The sequence below is a fragment of the Catharus ustulatus genome, chromosome 6, assembly GCF_009819885.2.
Source record: "Catharus ustulatus isolate bCatUst1 chromosome 6, bCatUst1.pri.v2, whole genome shotgun sequence".
Lineage (NCBI taxonomy): Eukaryota > Metazoa > Chordata > Aves > Passeriformes > Turdidae > Catharus > Catharus ustulatus.
The window spans coordinates 3436398-3451290 of NC_046226.1; the positions used below are offsets into that span (position 1 = coordinate 3436398).

The window sequence follows — 14893 nt, forward strand, 5'->3', positions numbered from 1 at the left end:
GGCCCGAGCCGTCATTGCGGGGCGGAGCGGCCCCGGCTGCGGGGATGGCGGCGGCCGGGTGAGGGGCCGCGGCTGCCAGCGCCGAGCCCGCCGAGCTGCCGGCACCGGGCTGCGGCCAGAGCCGGCGGAGGGAGCCGGGCCCGCCGCGCCAGCGTGAGTTGGGCTCGGGGCTGAGGGGCGGCGGGCGCGGGGAGAGCGGCGGCGCTGGGGAAATCGGGGTCTGCTGTCAGCGGGGGGTTCGGGGTCTGTGTCCCTGTCGGTCCCCGGGGGGCTCGGAGCGGGGTCTCCTCTCAGCGATGCGGGGTTGCCCTGTGTCACCGCGGCGCTCTGGGGCCGGGCTCGGCGCTCTGTCCCTCGGGGGGCTCGGTTCAGGATCTGCTGTCACCAAGGGTTCGGCCGGGGGCTGAGCCTTGTCCCCGTCTGCTGTCACCGAGGGGCTGAGCCGCTGTCAGTGCCCGGGGGGCTCAGGGTCTGCGGTCACCGAGGCGTTCAGTCCTCGGGGGTCTCCTGTCACCGGGGGGATTCGCCTCAGGGTCCTCCCTGTCACCGGCGGTTCGCTCCGTTTGCTCCTCCTGTGAAAAACCCCGTGCCCGGCGTTTGTATCCTAACACAAATCGGGCACATATTTCTCCTTCTGTGTATGGATTTAATGGCAGCTCCTCAAGAGGCACAGGAACGGCAGGGAAAGCCCAAATGAGGGGCTGTGCCCTTCACCCCCCACCTTGGGCAGCACCCCCATGACAGCGGGGGCTGTAGGATCAAACCCCTTTGGAGATCCTTATGGGCATTATGGAATTACTCTGGAATTCCAGCCACCCCGATGCCTGTGCGAGGTGGAGTTGACAGCAGTGGTAGTCAGGCAGGTAGCGATTGCACTGCAAAAATCATTAAGCTTTTTCTTTTTTTTTTGGCTGAAAAATAGGAAGAAAGCATCCTGGCTGATCTCTTGAAGGATTTTTTAAAATGTTAGTATTGAACATAACTGAAATAAAGAGGAAAAAACACTGTTATCTGTTTTCCCTTTATGTAGCCTTAATGATCTGGCCCAGTTTATTCCTGTTTCTAAGAAAAAATTGCTTCCAGGCAAAACCCTTTTATCTTCAGTTTTGCTCTGCAGCAGGGTTATTGGTGGTTGGGGTGAGCAGAGTGATTTATGTATATTGGAAATGTGTTTCTCTCTAACACTCACATTGCTGGTAGTTTCATGAATGAATAAGTGACAGGATTACAAAGCAAGCACACTTCTTTAAAAAAAAAATATAGAAATATGGCCAGATTTCATTATTAAACCTCGTGGAAGCTGTGTAGAGACATGTTTTCCATGGGTGTATCCTACATATTTCAGTAAATCGTGATTTCTGGCGAGGATAATGTGTTCTAGAGAAATGATTCCGAGCTGAACTGCTTATCAGATGAGTGGGAAGACCAAGCTATTCCTGCTGCAAGCCGCTGCCTGGGATGGAGACAAATGCCTGTCAAATGTGTTTATTTTTCTTAATCACTTTAATTTTCAGAGGCTCTGACAGAAACTGCACCTAAAGTGTTTTGCAATATAAAAGCCATTTTACATTCGCTTCTGTGTAACAACTAATTTCCTTGTCTGGAGGTGCTGCCTGCTGGGAAAACTCTTTGAACAGCACAGGAAAACCGGGGGAGGTTTTTCAGGGGGGGTGTCAGGACCCCGTGGTCACTTGTCCGAGGGACTGCAGGCGCTGTGGCTTTGTCACCACCGAAGTGACACGGCACCAAACGCAAAGTTATACTTAGAAATCCGGTTGGGAGCTCGGGCTGGCTTGATTAATAGGTGTGAGTGGCTGCGAGCGGGGCGGGAGCCGGGAATCGCTGCTCTGCTCGGTTTCTGGGTGGAGCACGGAGTGTTGGTCATGGACCATAAAGCTTTCACTGATTTCGGGCTGGAGAGGCTGCTGAGCTTTGCCAAGCGCTGCCTGCATCTCTCCTGCCACACATGAGCGGAGCTTCATTAAGTCAGGAGATACGAGCAGCCCTCACCTGCTGCCAGCTCAGTTCTACCTCCTGGGGGTGAATAAAATATCCCCCGTCTTGGGGTTAGCTGGGCATGGCCCCCCTCCTCCTGCAGTTCTGGGGATAAATCAAGGGTTTTTCCAAGGAAGAAATATTTGGGTTGACAATGGTACCTTTAGAAAGTACTTTTCTTTTGTCTGCATGTGTGATAATTGCTTTAATTTGCTGTAAAGGCCTCTGGAGTCAAGCTTAGGTATTTTTAGATGGTATCATAAATCCAAGTTAAGCCAAAACTAGAAAACAATTTAGACAGAGGAATTGAGATTTATTGTTATCCTTAGTAGGTTGGGAAGATCAGGTTTTAAAATGTGGTTTTGTGGCAAAAATCTAATTTGGTGAAATTAATGAAAACAGCTTGTGACCAGTGAGATTTTGTTTTAAAATAACTTTTATGTAAGTTATGAAAGAAAAGTACTCCAGTTCATTGCATCTTGCTCTTTTCTCTCAGGATTTTATCAGCTCTACAAAATCAACTTCCATAACAATTCCAAAATTGATTCATTGTTCTTTGTGAGCCTTCTTTTGTTGTTTAATTAGAGGCACAATGCAGCAACGCTTCGTGTGCTTGGACAGAAAACTTTCCAAGTACTTCCAGCACGAGGAGGTTTGTGCAGCTAGGGAGCACCAGAAGGGTGGTGGCACCTTCATCCTGGGAGGTTTTCAGGACATGGCCAGGCCATGCCATAGCTCCCCTGAGCCCAGGCTGGCAGCAATCCCATTCCAAGTGGGATGTCAGGCTGGAGACCCCCCACCATCTGCTCCTTCTTTATACAGAAAGGGAAGCAGCTTGATGAAGAGGGCTAGAGGCAAGGATCCAGCAGCTCAGGACATAAGTATCTGGTTAAAGCAGTTCAGTACTCAAGTATTTATTGAATAAATTTTAAAAGAAAGGCTGTCTAGAGTTATGGTTTTGATTCTCCTATTGACATTATCAGTTAGACATATGGTGAGGCTGTCACTGTCAGCTGTGGATTGCAGCCTACCCCTGGCTAGGAGGGAATATTGTTACCCCTCCAAACAGCAACTGGATATTGTTTTTAGTCTGGGCTTGAAGTCTCAGGGTAGAGGCATCAGCTCCTGAAAGAAAAACACCTTGTCTGCAGACAAGAGAGAGCACCTCTGAAGGAGGGAGCTGGGCACAGCACAAAACCAACAGCAAAAGCCACCCAGCTCTCTGCCTGTCCTCAGGGACTGTGGCTGTGACAGTGTTGGGTAACCTCTGACTACCAGCCAGGTCCTGTGGCCCGAAGTGAACTCTGCTCATCCCCCCACATGTCTTTATCTTTGCTGTTTCCTTAGGGGAAAGGGTTTCCAGCATAAGGGTTTTGTCAAATCTGCCATCATCGGAGATGCCCGAGGTGTGCCCGTGCAGGACGGGGCTCTGCAGGCAGGACATTCATTATTTCTCCCAAAAGGAGCTCAGACCTGATGCATGTGAGCTGCACAGTGCTGGACTCCTCCATTTAACCTTCCCCTCTAGGGAAAAGTACACTCTGTGTTCCCTTTCTTTTATCCTTGCCCTCCTGTCCTGCTCTTCCAGCGGCGCTCCAGCCGTTAATGGAAGGACGTGGCATTTCCCTTGGATGCTGCAGTGAAAGGAAGAGCTGCTTTAGATGGATGGCCTGAAGTGGTAATAGAGCACTGAAAGCCTTCTCTGGCCTTTATGCCTTTTTCTTTCTGACACTTTAATTATTTTTGGTCCCCATTTTATTGGTGGGGCTGCGAATCACTGATGCAGAAGGGTGTGAGGGTGTGATCCCTCACTGCAATGCCACACTTTGTAACACATGGTCAGGTTCAAACCTGGCTTTGGGAGCATGACATCCCTTTTTCCTTCATTTGTTCCCTGCTCTTTTCACAGCTCTAGTGCTCTGTCTGATTAACAATTCCTGCTCTGACGTGGCAGGAGCAGCACCTGGGCTCCAGCAGCCCTTCAAACCCCAGGGAAGCAGCTCTGGCTAATGGTGCGTGGCTTTGCAGCATCACGTGCTGCTTCCCCAGCTTCTCTTGCAGGGTTCAGGTACCACTAATGATTCATGACAGGAGAAAGGTACAAAGGAGAAGGTGGCTTTACAGCTCAATACAACAGCAGCCCAGAAATTCTATAAAACCCAAGCTTCTTTCGGTTGGGAGGCTGAAGTTAGGAGATAACAGGCACTTGTGGGTTTTGTATGTTTTGCAGTTTTTAATTAAAAGCCCAAATTCTGCATGTTCTTATTCCTTATATGGGCTGGATGAGCAGAATGAGATAATTGAAGGTTTCAAAAGCAATTACAAACTGTTGTACCCTAATTTTTTAAGTACTTGACTTTGTAACCTCAGTGATATCTCTCTGTCCAATTAAAAATCCCATATATAGACAATTAATGTATTTTACTACAGATTGAATCTAAAAACTTTTTGTCTTCAGTGGCTTCAGATTATCACAGGATAAATGAGATTGCTTTTTTCCCTCATTTTTTTTTGAATTGTGGAGAAAATTCAGTGCTCCACTCTAGGTATTTCTGGATGAAAAATATCAATGTTCCAAAAGCAATCAATGAATCCTGGTCTAAATAAAGATGTTTTGAGTCTCATATGCAAATGTTTCCTTTCTCCTGTCTTCATTGTGTCTTGCCACGCTTTCACTGAAAAGCAATTTGCAAAGTCCTGAGAGAAGAAAAAGAAATCTTTAGTTCAATCATTTGGTTTGTAAATGCTGAAATATATTTCCTGTGATTCCTCTTGGTACCAGTGAGGTGACATTCATCTGCATTGCCCTAATGTCTTTTTTCTTCCCACCATATTTCCAATATTGAACCTATCTTACCCTTCATTCTACATTTCTGCATCTCCTCCCTTCCCCTGCTGCCTTTTCCTTTCCCCCCCCAGCTCTCAGGTCTGTGGGTTTTAAATAAGGAATGCAATGTGAAAAATTCCTGGGTGAAAGTTCCATCTGGGATGCATTTGGCCCACAGATTGCATGTGAGCCTTTTGGCAAGGCTGTCTTGTTCTTTTACTGAAAGCAGAGGCTCGAACTCAGCCTGCGCAGCCCCGGGGGACTGCAGAGAGGTTGTGTCATGCTGGCTAATCCTGGTGATGAGAATGGATTGAATGGAGAGAGGAAGTGGATGCCCTTTTCTTTTCCTGCTTAGTATTTGCCATGTCAATTAGTTGTAAAAAATCCAAAACTCCCAAACAACATGACAGAAAAACCCATAGCTAAAAAAAATAAAACAAAAAACAGTACAACAGAGAAGCTGTGCATGATTTTGGTGCAAGAGCATCACACAATCACAGAATATCCTGATTATTGTAAGTGATGGGAAATATTTCTATATCCTGCCATGCCTCAGGGGGTACAGCATCCATACCATACTGCTATCTACATATCTTGAAAAAATCCTGCCCCACTTTCAATTGAGTAATCAAAAGAAGATTTTTTTCATTTTTTTTTTCAAAGTGCAGCAGTCAAAAGGAAACCTCTTATCTATTTGAGAATTCAATATACCTTTGGAAACAAAGGAAAATGAAATCAGCAACCGTAGGTCTCAAAGCAACACTGATTTTAATAATGTAAACTTCCTTCTCTAATGAGTAATAAGCAGTTCCATCTTTCACAGCCTTTTAAAATTGCTTTTAGTAAGGGGCTGGATTGTTTTAATCCTTTTCAGTATGTAAAGCCCCAGATATTTCAATCCCTTAGGGCCTCAGTATTTCCTAGCTCCCTTCCTTTGAAAAGGCAGAGGAAAACAGCTTTCAGAAGCTGACAGAATCTGTGACTGATAAAATTTAGGGTTGGTTTTTGTTTTTGCTTTTTTTTTTTATCCTGAAAGTGACCCAAAAGTGTCAGTTAAGAAAAAGATCTCTGGCATCCCACCCTGTGGATTAGTAGCAAACAGGCATATCATCTAGGTACAGTAGTTCTTTGTACTCTGACCTACTTGTTTCTGTTCTGGTTTGTTCCTTCTTGAAAGGTTATTTGGAAGAGATGCAGAATTTGCTCCATAAACAACCAAAGCAGTATCACCTGCCTCAGGAAGGGTTTCCTTTTGAAATGTGCCCTGGCACAATGGGCTTGCCAACACCTGAAACGTTCTGCTCTGCTGCATAATCAGAATGAGGACTCAACAAATATGTTAAGGTAGTTTTTTCTGGAGGATGCTTTTCCCAAGGAAGGGTTAAGAGAGCTTTTTCTGGGATCAGGCTGCTGTTTGTGGGGTGTGCTACTGAATTCACCTCAATCCCATGATTTTCACATGGTCAGCAATTAATGGTCACTGTTGTCCTGTATCCACCAGCACTGCTGTTGCATTGTGTGTGTGCACAGCACTTAACTGAGCTGTGTTTTCTTTTTTCCTTAGATATTTCCAGAAAGTGCCTCGAGGAAGCTTCCTTATGTAGAAAAACCCCACAAGAAACACCGTGTGCGCTTCCTGGCAACTTGTGAAGCAAAGCTGTCACAATGGCAGAAAACAAGGACAGCAGCGCGAAAAACGCAGATGTGAGGCCCAAAAGCAGCCGGAGCAGAAGCGCAGACAGAAAGGATGGGTATGTCTGGAGTGGCAAAAAGCTCTCCTGGTCCAAGAAAAGCGAGCATTGTCCTGATGCTGAAACAGCAAGCGCTGCAGGAAGGTCGGGGATTAATTTAAGGAGCCAGGAGAGGAAGTACAGCTGCTCATCCATCGAGCTGGATCTAGACCGGTCCTGTGGGCACAGGTTTTTGGGTCGGTCCCTCAAGCAGAAGCTGCAGGATGCTGTGGGTCAGTGCTTTCCCATAAAGAACTGCAGCAGCCGGCACAGCTCCGGACTGCCATCCAAAAGGAAAATCCATATCAGTGAGCTGATGCTGGATAAGTGTCCTTTCCCCCCGCGCTCAGAGCTGGCTTTCCGGTGGCACTTGATCAAAAGGCACACGGCCCCCATAAGTCCAAAGGCAGAAGAATGGATAATTGCTGATTTATCCCAGCATGAGGAAAGGGAGGAGCAGCTGAGGGATGAGGAGATTGCCAATGGGGGAATGGACTCTCCCTCCCAGTCCTGTGACTTCACTGACAGCGGCTCCTCTCGGGGTGACCCGAGGCCTGAGCTGGTGACAGGTAAGGTGGCGAGGAGCAGCAGAGATGAGAGCGACATGGACTCCGATGATGAAGTCATAACTCTGTGCACAAGCTCTCGAAAACGAAACAAGCCCAAGTGGGAAACGGATGACGAGCTGCTACGGATGGAAACGCCCCCGAAATACCACACCCAGATCGATTATGTGCACTGCCTAGTGCCAGACCTCCTCCAGATCAATAACAACCCCTGCTACTGGGGAGTCATGGATAAATACGCAGCGGAGGCGCTGCTGGAAGGAAAACCAGAGGGAACATTTCTCTTGAGAGACTCTGCCCAGGAGGACTATTTGTTTTCCGTGAGCTTCAGGCGCTACAGTCGCTCCCTCCATGCCCGGATAGAGCAGTGGAATCACAACTTCAGCTTTGATGCCCATGATCCCTGTGTCTTCCATTCTCCTGACATCACAGGACTTCTAGAACACTACAAAGATCCCAGTTCCTGTATGTTCTTTGAACCACTTTTGTCCACCCCCCTGAACAGGACCTTTCCCTTCTCTCTCCAGCACATATGTAGAACGGTCATTTGCAACTGTACAACTTATGATGGTATCGATGCACTTCCCATTCCTCCCTCGGTGAAGCTGTATCTCAAGGAATATCATTATAAGTCAAAAGTTAGAGTGCTCAGGATTGATGTACCAGAGCAGCAAAGCTAGAAAATATTTTTGTGAAAGAAATTCTCTCCGAACAGACAATAGTATGTTCAATCTTTTTTCCTTCTAGGTTTTTTTTAAATAGCAACTTGATTATTTTTTTCTTTTTTCTGCGTATTATTTACTACCCAAACTAGTCTCTGTTTAAATGTACTTTTGAGTCTTCACAGTTCTCTTTTTTAGGAATTATATTCATTGTGGGCTTTTGGTACTGTCCCTAGGCTAGAGTTTTATGGAATTCCAGGTAGGCTTTCTGGTATTTCTATAGATGGATAGTGGTTAGTTCTAAAACCCCCTGAAAATCACTTTTGAACTTGATCTGTCTTTTCTATTGTAGTTGACACGTGTTGCTGACATGATTGAAATAATGCACTGTTAACTAAAGATTGAGTCATCTGTATTTTCTGCATTTCTTTTAAAATGAGTGCTCTAGCCTCTGTGTGTGTGTGTGTCTGTCCATCCCTATCCACTGCAGTAAATTCGCCAGTCTATTTCTAACATTACTATTCCAAGCAAAATGAAGTTTGAAAGAGGATATGATCTTTCTATAAATATATCAGGGGACTAAATACCAGGGAGAGGAAAAACAATTCAAGTTAAGGACAACACTCAGTGCAGGAACAAACATGTATAAACTGGTCCTGAAAAGATTTTGGTTGGAAAGGAGGAAGACTCGTCGTCGTCAGAGCAGCGGGGTTCTGGAAGAGCTTTTCATTTTGTATAATAGCAGTAAAAAGCAAACTGCTCATAAACTGGGATTTGATCAGTGTCTGGAAGAGATAATCATGTAGTTACTTATGATAGATGGGGCTTGGACTTGGGAGCTCTGTTTCTGTGTTACTGTTATATGAAATACCCAGTTTTTGCTGTAGGAGCTGCCGCTGCTTAAATGATAAAGCACAGAGTGGGAGGGTGGGAAGGAAGATATTTCCTTAAAAATCTGCATATTTAACGATCTGATTGTGCATGATTAAGCCTGAGGTGATGGTGAATAACTTTCCTACTTTGTTAGTAGGGGGGTTGTTTTTTTTAATAAGTCTAGTTTAAGAAGAAAACAAGTCTGCTGATTTTTCTTGCAATGTGAAGCATTCGCTCGAATGGCTTCCTGCCAAATTCCATGTACGGGAAAACCATGCATGGATAATGCTCCTAAAAGCATTACTTACATTACATGGACAGGCAGATCTGCTGCTGAGTTGGTGGTGGAATCCCACGAGACCCAGTGGATGAGGGTTCAGGCAGGAAACTCCAGGCTGGCCTCGGGGTGCAGCTCCAGGAGTGCAGCAGTGACCTGCAGCTCTGTTCCCTGTGTGTGCTTTATCTCCTGTCCCAAACAGGGCCTGCAGCATCTCTGCCAAAAGAATGGGAGATGGTGTAATTGTAACTCCAACAACCACATTGTTTCCTCTCCTTTGACCACAGGGAGCTTTTGTATCCTCTCAAAATGCTTTTGAAACTGAGCCCCAAGCCTGCCAAATTACAGATGTATTTGATTTCGTGCATGTGAAGGATCCTATCAAAAAATCAGCAATGACCTGTGGGTGAGGTTATCACTGAGTGGTTGGGGTTGGAAGGGAGCTCTGGAGAGGATCTCATCCAAGCTCCCTACTCAAGCACAGGATCACATCCAGGTGGGTTCTGAACATCTCCAGAGTAGGAGATTCCATAATTTCCTAGCACAGCCTGTTCTAGGCCTCCATCACCTGCACAGCAAAGAGGTTTTTCCTCATATTCAGATGGAGCTTCCTGTGTTTCAGTCTGTGTCTGTTGCTCATTGTCCTGTCTCAGGGCACTACTGGGAAGAGTCTGTTCCCATCCTCCTGACACCTGCCCTTCAGGTATTTGTATGGATTGATTGGTTCCCCTCTCTTCTCCTCTCTTCTGAGGCCCAGCTCCCTCAGCCTTTCCTCATAGGAGAGATGCTCCAGTCCCCTCCCCACCTTCACAGCCCCTCCACTGGCCCTCTCCAGTCATTCCTTGTATTTCTCCTACTAAGCAGCCCAGAACTGGACACAGCAGTCCCAGCTGAGCCCTCACCAGAGCAGAGGAAGGGGCAGGATCACCTCCCTCCACCTGCTGGCCACACTTTCCCTCATGCAGCCCAGGATTCCATTGGCCTTCTTGGCCACAAGGACACAGTGCTGGCTGTCCACACTGCTGTCCCTCTCCACAGCACTGCTTTCCAGCCTGGACTGCTGCATGGGCTTATTCTTCCCCAGGATGGGGGACCCTGCCTGAACTTCCTTAGGTTCCTCCCTGCCCATCTTTCCAACCTGTTCCCAGTGTGGCTGAGTGTCAGCACAGCCTGTTGGTGTGTCAGCCACTCCTCCCAGTTCTGTATCACCAGCAAACCTGCTGAGGGAACAGTCTGTCCCTTCATCCAGGGTGGTGAATAAAATGAACAAGGCTGGAGCCATCACTGATCCCTGTGTGCAGGCAAGGAGCAGTAAAGGCTGGTTCCAGGATTGTAGACTCAGACTAAGCAATACTTCTGTTTGAATATTTTCATTTCACCTTGTACAGAATCCTATAGATTTGTGGACATCATCCTGCAGGGTGGCTGCTCAGGAGTTACCAAGGGAGCTTTGCCATGCAACTCCAGCAGGACCTGCCACCCTGCCCTTACCCCCAACCTGAGCAGATAAAACCCTTTCCACTGAGCTGCTGCCACTGTGATGATGTAAACAGATTTCCAGGGACATCTGCCTAGAGACCAGCCCGTTTGTTTTCACTGGGTTTTAAATAGGTTTGGAACCAAAGTCTCCAGGGAGAAAATGCTAACACATCAATCCATGGCATCGCACATGGATGAGCGCGCTCCGGGACGAATTCTCAGCTGCTATAAATCAGCATGGCTTTATTGATACACTTAGAGTGGCTTATCCCAGCTGAGATCCTCCCTCCTCCATGTCCAACTGGAACTGTGGTGTCAGAAAAATGACCCAGTTTTTTTTCTGTAATTTTTATCTTGTGCTGCTTCCACTCATTGCTTTTTGCACAAACTGTATTTTACCAAGGGTTGCTTTATATTGCTGAGTCTATTTTACCCTGGCACTGCCATTTTCCAGATGCAACGTAGGGATCATCATTGCTCTGCTCTTGTCCACTGTGCCCATCGTGGTGGGATGGTGGGCTGGGGTTTGGGTGGCTGCAGTACAAGGGAAAAGCTTCTGGTTCAAGATCTGGAGTGACGTCAGAGATATTTGCAGTCTGCTTGATTAAAATTCTCTTTCAGAAACTCCTAATTGGGGCAAGAAGCTCATAATTTTAGATAGGGATTAGCATTTTTGTGCCAGGACCATAAAAATTAGGTTTTGACCAAAAGTTGTGCTTCAGAAGTTACTGAAGGCCATCATCATTTTCAAAATCAGCAGTCCCTTCAAAATGAAAGGCCAGGAGAGAACATTTCTTGGGGTATCATTCCCCAACACTGCATTTCAGTGTCATCTTGGATGCAGCCTACATTGTTTTGACACAAGTTGATGCATCACTTACCCCAAAAACATCTTGAGCACTCCAAATTTAGGAAACCTATATAATACAGCAGTTGGGGGAAGAAGGTGTGGCACATAAAAATAGTGTCTTAAAAATTAGTGGGGCAGCTAATTGCATTAGTTTAGAGAAATCATACGTGGAAAGTATTAATAAATGGGATTTTGTGAAAGTTCCCACTATATTTTCCTGGTTTTTGTCCACCTGTGTGACATTTGTCCCTAATGACACTGAGTTGTGTCACACATGCAGTCTGTGCAAGATCCATGACATGAAATGGAAGAACTCAAAAGATCTATTTTGTTTCAATCCATTTCTCTTTTTTTCCTCTTTTTTCCCTCTCTATTTTAAATAAACCTGCTAGGACTGGTTTTACAATATGCCAAGAATTGTCATCCTAAAGTTTTCCTCCCCCTGCTGCCATTAACAGTCCTGTCAGTGCTGCTCATTCCAGTCCCACCTCAGAACACCTTGACCCAAAGACAAGCAAGTCTTGAATTCAGCTTTGAAAAACAAAACTTAGCCTCAAAACCAGGATAAGAACTTCCATTTTCTAGAATCACAGAATCCCAGAATGGTTTGGGTTGGAAAGGACTTTAGAGATGATCTAGTTCCACCCCCAGCCATGAGCAGGGACACTTTCATCTGTCTCAGGTTGCTCCAGGCTCCATCCAACCTGGCCTTGAACACTTCTCAGGATGAGGAATCCACAGCCTCTCTTCTCAGCCCAAATCCTGCCAGGACAGAACTCCCCCATTGTACAGGATGAAGATTTAAAGTGGAGCAAGGAAAGGTGCAGGCCAGTGGTTGAGCTCATAAGTCCAGAGGTGACTCTTGCCACAGCTGCCCTGTTTTGGGGCACCCAACCAGCTCTGCATCAGGAATTGTGTCTGTAAGATGTGCTTTGAAGTGTTTTGGAGTTTGTTCCATAGCAGCATAGTAGAAACAGAGTGTATTGAATTGGTGTGAACAGCTTCTGGTGAAAAAAAATCTGATTTTCATCACTTATTTTTATATAAGGGGGGTAAAAATGGTCAGGCTCTTGATGCACACTGGGCAAACTACATATACAAATTATTTTTATGGGATGGTTTAGAAAAAAATTAAACACTCTTTCCATTAATTGTGCCCTCTGGAGTTTGCTTTAGCCTGGAATGACTTTTTGCAGGTCTGTAACAATGTCACTCATTGGCCCAGGGCCATCGATACACAGCCACTTCAGCTCCAGCAGAATCATTGATGGGCTTGGGGTAGTTTGTGTGTCTAATAATTGGGAACACACATTTCTTCTGGATTTTCCTATCCTCAGCATTTGTCTTGATGAAATCCAGGCTGTATTTGGAGCAGGATAGGTATATTTATAGCAGCACATCCAACTTGGAAAAAAAAAAAAAAACAAACCAACAAATTATCATGATTTAAATGCTTTCCTTTTAAAGACACTGGTGGGCTTGCAGTATAAAGAAGAAATCCTTGTATGATGCAGTCATACAGGGCCTTACTCTAAAATTGACATGCTCTTAAATAATTAAAAACGGGGATACTTTAATTTTGAAAAAGGATGCTGGAGGAAGGAGGTTAAAGGAAGCTTTTAGTCAGATCCAAGGTTAGATTTATTGATCTAGTGATCAATCCTTTTCTCTTTCCTGAATTTAAAGCTAATGGGAGACTGTGGTCAGAGATGAGTGGCTTTTAGTTAAGGTTTTTGACTCTTATAAATAATACAACAAATGTCCTAGTAAGTAATAAGAAATAAGATACTCACTCATTCTTTTTAAATAGAACAAACGTGGCAAACAAGACTCAGCTGTAATTTTTGAAGTCATTTATTAGACAAATTGCTCTTCTCTACTTCTTTTACAAGAGAGACATAAACCATTATATTATTTATTCATGAATCATAGCCATTAAGATGATAAATCAAATTATCAGCTTCCTGTCTCTCTTCAGTTTTAATCATTTTTTATAGTTCATGCACTATAAAGACAGCTTCCTTCCTATGAAACAAGAGACCTTCAGAGACCTTTTTATTGTAAACGTACATTTCCTTGCCATTTTTAAGTATATCCCAGTGATTTTCCCTGTCAATTTTATCTGCAATAAAAATCCAATAAGGAACTTGTTCATTGATTCAATATGGCAAAGTTAGCCATGAAGTAAGTGATTTTGGTTAACCTTTGAAACAATGGAGCACTGGAAAATGCAGTTAGAGGACTTTTTCCTGCCACCCCTAAATGTGCATGGAGTTAATAGAGAGAAATATTTAATAGACAGAAATCTTGACACAAGCTCACCTAGTGATAACCAGACCCTTCACAAAGGGTTTAATGTGATCTCTGCAGTAGTATAATTTTAAATTGCATTGAAGCTTCTTTTTCTCTGCTCTATTCACACAGGCAGCACTGAGAGTCTTCTCTGCCTGTGAGGTAGAAGAGCTGAGATGCTGTGTGAGAGCTGAGGCTGCTGTGTGAGAGCTGAGATGCTGTGTGTGAGCTCAGGATGCTGTGTGTGAGCTCAGGATGATGCTGTGTGTGAGCTCAGGATGTGTGTGAGCTGAGATGCTGTGTGTGAGCTGAGGCTGCTGTGTGAGAGCTGAGATGCTGTGTGTGAGCTCAGGATGATGCCATGTGAGAGCTGAGATGTGTGTGAGCTCAGGATGATGCTGTGTGTGATTTGAGATGCTGTGTGTGAGTTCAGGATGCTGTGTGATTTGAGATGCTGTGTGTGAGCTGACATGCTGTGTGATTTGAGATGCTGTGTGTGAGCTCAGGATGCTGTGTGAGCTGAGATGCTGTGTGTGAACTGAGATCTGTGTGAACTCAGATCCTGTGTGTGAGCTCAGGATGCTGTGTGTGAGCTCAGGATGTGTGTGATTTGAGATGCTGTGTGTGAGCTCAGATGCTGTGTGTGAGCTCAGATGCTGTGTGTGAGCTCAGGATGTGTGTGAGCTCAGGATGCTGTGTGTGAGCTCAGAATGCTGTGTGATTTGAGATGCTGTGTGTGAGCTCAGGATGTGTGTGAGCTCAGATGCTGTGTGAGCTCAGGATGCTGTGTGTGAGCTCAGGATGCTGTGTGTGATTTGAGATGCTGTGTGTGAGCTCAGGATGCTGTATGTGAGCTGAGATGCTGTGTGTGAGCTCAGGATGATGCTGTGTGATTCGAGATGCTGTGTGTGAGCTCAGGATGCTGTGTGTGAGCTCAGGATGATGTGTGATTTGAGATGCTGTGTGAGCTCAGATGCTGTGTGTGAGCTCAGGATGATGTGTGAGAGCTGAGATGCTGTGTGTGAGCTCAGGATGCTGTGTGTGAGCTCAGCATGCTGTGTGTGAGCTCAGGATGCTGTGTGATTTGAGATGCTGTGTGAGTTCAGATGCTGTGTGTGAGCTGACATGCTGTGTGATTTGAGAAGCTCTGTGTTAGCTCAGATGTTTTCACACATCCTCCCTTCCCTCGCTCTCCGCCCGCGGCTGTCTGGCCCCGCATCTCTCGGCGGGCGTGGGTGGAGATTGTCCATTCAGAAGGAAATGCACATCGATTTCCATTCCCAGCAGCCTGCTGGCTGGTTTTAAACTTGATCATCCTCGGTAAAGGATACTCCTTGCTCAG

At 45.7% G+C, this 14893-nt stretch overlaps 1 protein-coding gene across 2 annotated transcripts; it reads left to right on the forward strand.

The window, feature by feature from the left end:
• The first annotated feature begins 65 nt into the window (after window positions 1-65).
• On the forward strand, window positions 66-8229 carry SOCS4 (suppressor of cytokine signaling 4). Of its 2 annotated transcripts, none has more exons than XM_033062628.1 (2): window positions 66-153; window positions 6387-8229. In XM_033062628.1, the coding sequence occupies exon 2, from the start codon at window positions 6488-6490 to the stop codon at window positions 7796-7798; it is 1311 nt and encodes a 436-aa protein (XP_032918519.1). In that variant the 5' UTR covers window positions 66-153; window positions 6387-6487; the 3' UTR covers window positions 7799-8229. The 2 variants fall into 2 exon arrangements, with proteins under 2 accessions (XP_032918519.1, XP_032918520.1); XM_033062629.1 differs by lacking the exon at window positions 66-153 and adding an exon at window positions 6081-6166.
• The last annotated feature ends 6664 nt before the right edge of the window (window positions 8230-14893 follow it).

Coding starts and splice junctions, on each gene's coding strand:
- SOCS4 (XM_033062628.1), top strand. CDS start 6,488: ATGGCAGAAAACAAGGACAGCAGCGCGAAAAACGCAGATGTGAGGCCC.